This window comes from Vespula pensylvanica, chromosome 9 (assembly GCF_014466175.1).
Source record: "Vespula pensylvanica isolate Volc-1 chromosome 9, ASM1446617v1, whole genome shotgun sequence".
In the NCBI taxonomy this organism is placed as follows: domain Eukaryota; kingdom Metazoa; phylum Arthropoda; class Insecta; order Hymenoptera; family Vespidae; genus Vespula; species Vespula pensylvanica.
In genome coordinates this window covers 6,802,340-6,811,586 of record NC_057693.1, presented here as the reverse complement: position 1 = coordinate 6,811,586, position 9,247 = coordinate 6,802,340, and the positions used below count along the sequence as shown (strand labels likewise).

The following is a 9,247-nucleotide window of genomic DNA, read 5'->3' as shown; positions in this document are numbered from 1 at the left end:
CTCTCTCTCTCTCTCTCTCTCTCTCTCTCTCTCTCTCTCTCTCTCTCCCTTCTCCTCTCTTTTTTCGTGCTCTTCGAATTCGTGGAAAACCAATCGGTATATTTTTGTTCGAGACCTTCACGCTTTCTTAGCATCTTTTAAAGTCGATCCTTCGTGTAACATCATTTCTCGAAGTTGGACATGTACGTGTATTTGTTTTTCTTTTTTTTTTCTTTTTTTCTTTTTTAGTAGGAATACATATGTGTGTGTGTGTATTTTATTTTATTTTTTTTTATTTTGTTTTATTTTTTTTTTTTTTAATCCTCCTTGTAAAGTATGCCTTTGAATGTTTATTTATTCTTCTTCGATATATTTTTCCAGACGAAACGTCTCTTTTAATATAAGTTTTCAATTTTGTTAGATTTCGTTTTCTCTTTCGTCCTTTTCGTTCTCGGGTATGCGTCGATAAGGAAGATGTGTCTTCAATTCACTGAACGAGGATAATTCTTTTCTTCGTTTTTGTTTTTTGTTCTCCTCAATAAGAATATATATATATATATATATATTCTTGTAAATTTTTTGTTGTCGGATATATAATTTTTGATTATTTTCGATTTCGAATGCACGTCGATAAAAAAAAAAAAAAGAAAAAAAAATATCCTCGGTAGGAAGAGAAGAGAAGAAAATATTTTTCCGGATAAAGTATTTTTCATCGATTGAATTTCATGTTGGATTTAATTATATCGTTTCGTTTTTCATTTCGAGTATACGTTCAAGAAGAAAAGAAAGATCGAACGATAGTCATAAAGATTCAACGGAAACAAATTTTTTTCTTGACGGGACATTTATTATTAAAAAATAAAAAAAAAAAAAAATAAAAATTTCTCCTTAGATTGAAGTATCCTCTTACTATTTTCGTTTTCGAAGACGCGTCGATAAAAAAGGAGGACTCTTCGATAAAGACAACAACGGAGAAAAAGAAATGGAAAAGAAAAAAAATTCTTTTTCTTTTTTTTTTTTCCACGAATAATTCAACGAATCTTTTGGATATAAATTATTATTTTTTTTTTGTTCTTTTCGTTTTCGAGCACTCGTCGATAAAGAAGAAATCTTTTTAATCGACAGCCATACACACACACACACATACACACACTTTTTTGTTCGTTTTATCGAATTTCTTTCTATCTATCTTTCTTTATCTTTCTTTCTCTCTCTCCATTTTTTATCTTTACAAAAGATTATTGTGAATTCGAAAAAATGTAATAGATCAGATCAAAGTTGCCAAGGATCAGCAAACATTTCAAAGGTTTATTGAGATCGATAGGCTCGAAGCAACTCAGAGAGAACAGTGATGCAAGAATTATTTATCGAGAGGAAAATTCGTTGAAGAACATTGAAGAACTCGGTGGAACTTCCTTGGATCGTAACACGGAGGAAGTTTCCAACGGTAATTTTCGAGGACGTATATAACTATACGGACACACACACGTATATACGCATACATCTACAGATATTTGTTATACGTCATCCTTGTTATTTTGTTTTCCCTTTTTTTTTTTCTTTTTCTTTTTTTTCCGTCCTCGTCATCATGTTTTTCGGATTTATTACGAAACAAAATATTACGTGAAAGAACATAATTACAATTACATATGTGTGTCATATAATTTAATTGATCGAAGTTAGGAGTGAAGGAGAAGGGGAAGGTATTTTTTCAAAGTATATTACATGTTAATAAAGTCGACTCATCGAATAAATCGGGAATGTATAACAAATACGTACGTGTATGAAAACGATGAGTATGTATTTACGTAGGAATCTCTACGGATTGAACGTATATATATATATATATATATATATATATATATATATTTTTATTAGCTAATCACGTTTTATAACGTAACGGTATCGTTTATCGTTTATACTGACACGATTTCGACGAACTTTATATATATGTCATATTTCATAGCAAAATGAAAATAATCTTTTCTCGTTAATATCGATGAATCTTTTCGAATAATATTTTCGAGTAATACGAAGATATAAAATGTAAGAATCATAGGAAACTTTGATACGTTAATATTATATCTATCCATCTGTCTATCTATCTATTTATTTATTTTTTTCTACAATAACATATTATCGTTTAGATGCAATGAATCATTTAATCATGACGTTAAGTACTTATGTACGACATTAGCGATGATAAATATCGTTATTTTTGAACCATGTAAATCAGGTTTGCGGTTTTCCGATTTAAAAAAAAAAAAAAAAAAAAAGAAGAAATTAAAGAAAAAAGAATAAAGAGACAATTAGTTTAAAGAGTTAGCAAAAAAAGAAAAGAGTAATAATTTAACTAAATTCACTTTTGATTTATTTCAGTATTTATAGCTCAACTTATATAAATAAATATACGTGTACGTACGATTTATAAATACGTTTAACAATGTCGTATATAAAAAATTAATGAGATGAAAAAACAGACATTGCGATGCCATTGTGATTCGATTTAATCTCTCGAGAACGAATATTAAATCTAGTTAGAGAGGGAGAGGATAAAAAAAATATGAAAGATCGTCGATGCGTAAAAATGGCGGAGATTTTATTTCATCGATCAAAAGTCTTTGATTCTTATGACTAACGATTTCGCAATCCTCGTAAAAGATACGTTTTACAGATCGTATAAACGTTTAGAGATTAGAGTACCAATCAACGGAGAGAAGTAAGGGTTGGGGTGGAAATTAATGTTCGAAGATATAAACGTTCGAAAGTTCGTATTTTATGTATGACGCGAGGTTTAGGAATATTTTCGATAAATGAAAATAGGACAGAAAAATTAATGACCAATGAAAGCGATGAGTGATAGGAAGGAGATTAAAAAAAAAAAAAAAAAGTAAAAAACAATTAAAAAAAAAATTTATGAGATAAAAAAAGGGGGTGAGGGAGAGAGGCAGGCATAACAATGTCATAATTAAAAAAAAAAAATAATAAAAAAAAAATAAAATAAAATAAGTTCATCGTATTAAAATTCGCTAATTCGTTTGCTTCGATTTAATTTTTTAAATCTTCGTGTCAGTGGCATCGACCTCGTACGAGAATAATCGAAGAAATGACGAAGATTCCTTCGATCTTTCAACGTCGTCGTCCATGTTCACTATAAACGACGATGAGCAACAACAAGAAGAAGAACAAGAACAACAACAAGTTGAGGAAGAATCTACTACGTATCCCGACGAAAGGATGGTGTCGTTCGATTATGCGAATATTTCGAGTAGATTAGATCCAGAAAACGATAGACGATTAACCAGGATGGTATCAAATTCGATGAATACCATCGAGATCATTCCGGATTTCAATATGGAGAATAATAGTGGTGGTACAATCATCGTTCAAAATCCGATACAATTTGCTGCAGCCTTATCCATGCAATATCGGTACTTATTAAATATCTCCGACTTTTTTCTTTTCTCTTTTTATTTCTTTAATATATCCAAAAATAGAAGGTCGATGGAAAGGATATTCGTTGTAAAAAAGAGTATACGATTACGAAATTCATGTCTATCTTCGATTTATTTTTTACGGATCCGAAAGAGGGTGAGAGAGAAAAAGATGGACAGACAAAGCTGAATTTTATAATCGTGTCTTAAGTTGCAACAAGTATCCTCGATTTTCTCGACTATTTTTTTTTTTTTTTTTTTAATCTATTTTTTCCAAGTTAGAGAGAAAAAAGAGAGAGAGAGAGAGAGAAAGAGAGAGGGAGAGAGACGAATATGAATTTCGTAATAGTGTCTTTTTATAGACTACAAGGAACATTGGAGCCATTAAATGTTGTACCTGGTTTATTCTACAATCAAGAGGAACCACCTTATCAAAATGAGATTTATACCAATGATCATACGAACGAAAGCAGCGTTAATGAATCAAGTACGGCGTACGGGTAAGCGGATGAATTTTGATAAGAGAGAAATATATATATATATATATATAGAGAGAGAGAGAGAGAGAGAGAGAGAGAGAGAGAGAGAGAGAGAGAGAGAGAGAGAGCAATAATACGATATCTCCATAAGTCCATCAGCACACTTATGCGATATTAAAAAATTAATACCGATCATCAATGTTGTATTCTCTTGTCGTTAATAAGACGGAAAGAGAGATGAAGGATATATAAAAGGCAAAGAGCAAAAAAGATAGAGAGAGAGAGAGAGAGAGGGAGAAATAAAGATAGAGAAGGTAGAGAAAGAGAGAGAGAGAGATAGATAGATAGATAGATAGATAGAGAAAAAAATTATAGCAGAAGTTCGTAATGCGGTACTGCGGCTGGCTAAGTTCGTTCGCGTGTTAACCGCGGTCTAAAAAATTGCTAACGGTATCACTCTGCTAGGTTTACCAAACGCTGACGACATTTTCTTCGATAGAAACATTCTCTTTTCGATCGTCGACACTTTTCTTTCTAATTAAAAGAAAAAGAAATGTCATTTTCTTTGTAATTATATCGGTCCATTATTAGACTTTTTTAAAATTAATTTTTTATAAATTTTGTGTACTTCGAACTCGATTTTATAGTAATGTCGATCATCATACTCGTACATATATATTTTCATATATACATTTTATATACATAGAGAATATTCTGAAAATATTGGATAGGTATTTTCTTCTTCTTTTTCTTGTTATTATTATTATTATTATTATTATTATTTTTTTTATTATCGTTCACTTCGACATTTTGTTTTGGATCAACAGAGCAACTGAGTGAGGAGGTCAGGTTTTACGAGATGTTACATATTTACAATCTTTTCTTTTCTTTTCTCTTTTTTTTATGTATACAAATAGCGTACTTAGAATATTCACGATTTCGTGAAGGATATTTGAAGGATTTGAAATGTCCTCGAACAGAACCCCCTCCTATCTCCTCGCCCTAGCTATTTATCTACCCTCATTGTTTCTCTCGATCGACTTTCATATCTTAGAAATCATTTGGACTGTTACGCAGAAAGCAGAGAGACTTTGATCTCGACGAGAATTTTTCTTATTTGTCCTATAATATTCGATGTTCGTTCACCTCGTATATATAACAAAGCGTTACAGTATTAGAGTCCATTAGTTTCTTTAGTAGAATGAATATATCGCGAGAAAGAGAGAAAGACTTGGTAGAAAAATAATTTGCTGATAAGTTGTCGGGTACGTCCAGATGTTCGTTTCAATCGTTAAGTATAGAAAAAAATGCGTGAATTTATGTGTGTATACATACACACACACACACACACACACACACACACACATTTTCACATATGTTTGTATATAAGTGTATACGCGTAAGACTTTCACGAGCATACATCCTGCTCACTGGATCGTACGTAGATCCTATTTGATTACAACTCGTGCTATATCGAGCCGTGGTTACGTCTCTGATCGTGACTCATTCGGCTTTGTACATTTACATTTGCGGCGTGTATGTATGTATATGTTGGTAGTGTAATTCGTAGAGATATGTGTGGCGTGTACTGAACTTGCTTGTAAGTACGTATTTCTATGCTAGTATACATATATCTTTCTCGTATTTTATGTGTATATATGTATGTATGTGTGTGTATTAATATATATATATATATATATATATATATATATATATATATATATATGTTACCTTATAGGATACACGTAGTCTCGTTCGAGAAAGTACCAACCGGGAAGGTCATCACAAATTGAAGCATTAAATTTAACATGCTAAAGTAAATCGTTTCGGCGCTCGTTCGCTTCGCGGCCATTTTCATTTCTATTTCTTTATCCTTTAGATTCTCAGTAACATCTATCAGAATATTTCATTATCGAGATCTCTCTCATTTATATCTCCAAGAGTAATAACAGTAGCAGTAGTAGTAACAGTAGTAGTAGCAGTAGTAGTATTAGTAATAATAATACTAAATAATAATACAATGTCGATTCAATCGACATAGTTGATATCAGGATGCGGATATTATTCCGAGATCGTTCGAAAAAGGAGGAAACAATAAAGTAAAATAAAATGAGATAAAATGAAATAAAAGGACGGTACGTATTGGGGGGGGGGGGGGGGGGAAATGCAAATACACGCATAAGAAAAAAGAAAAGAAACGTAAGAAAAAAGGGTTATGTGAACTTTCACCGTGTGCGTTAGGTACATACTTAGGTATGTATATATACATACATACATACGTACATAGAAATTCGAGCAAAAGAGAAATTTCTCTCGTTGAAGCTTAAATACTTTGCGGTTTCCGAGATCTCCGTGATCTCTCTTTTCAAAGATTCTTCCGCATTAAAACGGAACCCTTTCGGTCGGATCTCACCCCCCACCCCTTTCAAATCGTGCCTTTCATAGTCTCGTTATAACTTTGGTTATTCGTTACTGGAGACAGGTGGATCCTGGTACGGAATATGGATTAGGTATATATATATATATATATATATATATATATATATATATATTGTGCTTGAGCGTGCTTTCGTTATTGCGACCATGAGCTTAGCTAAAGCTTATCGTTGGCGTGCCGATAGTCTTCGGAAAATCATTCTCATTCGTGTCTCGTTCTCTTCTTCTTCTTCCTTCTCTTTTCTCTCTCTCTCTCTCTTTTTTTTTCTTTTTTTTTTTTTTTTATTCTTTTCTTTCCTTCCTTTCCTCAGCAATCAGATAATTACAAGTCCAACTCCGACATAATGGGGTTTAAAACCGCATGAAATCGTACTCGATTGCGGTTAGAAAATCAGGACTGACCGAGTAATTCGTAAAATCGTGCCTGTTTACGTCGTCGTCTTGGAAACTTCGTTTCTACGAAGAAAAGAGAGGGAAGTATAATCCGATATAAAGTTCTCCGGGTATATTCTTTTTTCCTCTTTTAAATCCCCCTCCCTTCTTCTCCGCTTTCCATTGTGTCTTCTTTCTTTTCTGATCTTTTCTTTTTTCACGTTATATAAATCTGAACTAGAGACTATTGAGACTATTGAGACTATTTGGACGATTAACTGTTACTGATTCAACTGCTATCGATTGAATTTGTAATAATTTTTCGATATCCGATTAGGTTGTTAATAATCTTTAGATGAATAATTAAAATTGTTTTTTCTTTCTTTCTTTTTTCTTTTTTTCTTTTTCTATCTTCTTTGAATTTTTCGAATTGATAGACATTTTAATAGTTCGGAGTAGTTGTAACAAATAAGTTATATCGTTATATCGTTGGATTTAATGAATAAATTTTGTTCTGTATCGTATTATATCGTACAGATATATTATTTCATTGTTCGTTGATTCTCTATGATCAGCGTTTTAATTAATGATTTTAATCGATAAAGAAAGAAAGAATGGAAGAAAAATTTCCTTAACAATTGCAACTCGTTAGATTGTAATTGCTGAAATCACTGGTTTATTACGTTATTGAATGAATCTTATGGATTAAATTGGAAGAAAATGTTTCGCAGTCCGTATTGATATTAAATTCATTACGATCATTCTAATTAGCGAATCAAATTTTCTGATAATTGATACTCAAATTGAAATTGTAATTTTGAAAATAGATGGATTTGTGCGTTTGAAGGATTTAAAGAAAGAGAAAAAAAAAGAAAAAAAAAAAAAAAGGGAAAGAAAATATTTTCATAATCGACACCATGAGATTAATATTAGCTATTATAATCGTTCTAATCGTAGAAGAGTATTTCTAATAATAAAAGCTCTCGTTGAATTATCGGTCATGATGTGCTGGTTAACAATTTTAGAAGGGATGATCTCCACTGGCAACGTTCGGTATCGATCGGTTAGAAACACGCTCGTGAACATATACGAACGTGTTAGCTATAGTAGTACACATGTTCACACACATACATACAAACACATAAATTGGATACCCACAGGGAAAGAGAACACATGGAGAGCCGTGTTAGAGATGGCACACGCACTTCCACTTTATCGCTTTAGAAAGTAAAAGTAGCAAGAAATATTATTAGACGGATACGAGTTTGCCCTCTTGGTGTCTCTCTCTTTTTTATTTTTTTATTTTTCTCTTCCATTTATAGATCGAATAACAAATATAATAATTTTCATTAGGCGTATCAATAAGTTTGATCAGAGAAAGATAGAGAGAATTTTTTAATAATGATAATAATTTCAAATTAATCGTAAGATCTTGCAATAATTAAACATTCGTATTGCTCGAGTTAAACTAATTAGAATTTTTAATAATAATAATTATGATCCTAACGTATGATCCTATTTACTTTAAGATTTTTATTAGTTAGAATTGAACGATAGTGGAATTTTTAATAATAATTATATGATCTTATTCATTTTAAGATTTTATAAATAATTAATATGATTTTGATTCAGGCAATCTGTAGATATTAACATTTTTGAATAATAATAATAATAATAATAATAATAATAATATAATAATAATAATTATTATACGTTCGAAGATCTTAATGATAGAAGAATTTAATTGATTTATATTTATTTAAAGGATTATTCGAGTTTTGTGAAATTAAAATCAGATTTTTTCTCTCTTTTTCTATTTCTCTCTTGTTCTAATCCGATTAACGAGATATTGGATTTTTATTAATGTCAATTTTAACAAGTAGTCTTACTTTTCTGGTATTATCATGGTAAACGGGATCATCTCATTGACAATCTTAGGAGCGAGGTCAGCAGTTTCACGGATACCGAAGAGTTGGAGAGACGCGATCAGGCTACTGGACAGGACGATGAACTACAAATCCTTTCTTATGATCCTAGAATATCTATGATATTACGGAAACCTCTGTATCGGCAGGATGATGAACCTTCGATATATTAATTCTCGATGATTATTTTATTGTAATTAATCAAACAATAGAATTGGAAGATTTACATCAAATTACAAATATTGTTTTACGCAAATGTCGTATCGTACATAAATATAAATATATATATATATATATATATATATATATATATATTTCGTATATAAAGATATATATTTTTTTTATTTTATTATTCTCGAATCAGTATTTTTTATGATAAGAGATTGTTCATTTAAAAACAGTATGACGACGACGACGACGACGATTATGATGATGATGATAAAAATTTTCTTTATTACATAGATACATAATAACAATAATAATAAATATATTATTACACTTACTTGTTACTATTCATGTAACAATCATCATCATCATCATTATCATCGTGTAATTTTTTTTCAAACGCATTTTTCACTTTTGAGTCATAAAAATTTGATTTAAAATAATAATAATAATAATA

General features: G+C 30.7%; 2 protein-coding genes across 5 annotated transcripts in view; both read left to right on the top strand.

Annotated features, from left to right (window-relative positions):
* Nucleotides 1–8,858, top strand: part of LOC122632156 — a 9,222-nt gene extending 364 nt beyond the window's left edge. The window contains exons 1-4 of one of the 2 annotated variants that reach the window (XM_043818683.1): nucleotides 1,146–1,426; nucleotides 3,053–3,410; nucleotides 3,776–3,913; nucleotides 8,639–8,858. In XM_043818683.1, the coding sequence (XP_043674618.1) occupies nucleotides 3,124–3,410; nucleotides 3,776–3,913; nucleotides 8,639–8,798 (585 nt within the window). In that variant the 5' untranslated portion in view covers nucleotides 1,146–1,426; nucleotides 3,053–3,123 and the 3' untranslated portion in view covers nucleotides 8,799–8,858. Of the gene's footprint in view, nucleotides 1–1,145; nucleotides 1,427–3,052; nucleotides 3,411–3,775; nucleotides 3,914–8,638 lie in introns of those variants that run through there. The other variant, XM_043818684.1, reaches the window with a different exon arrangement.
* Nucleotides 1–9,247, top strand: part of LOC122632154 (kinesin-related protein 3) — a 52,973-nt gene that overhangs the window by 2,609 nt on the left and 41,117 nt on the right. The window lies entirely within an intron of this gene.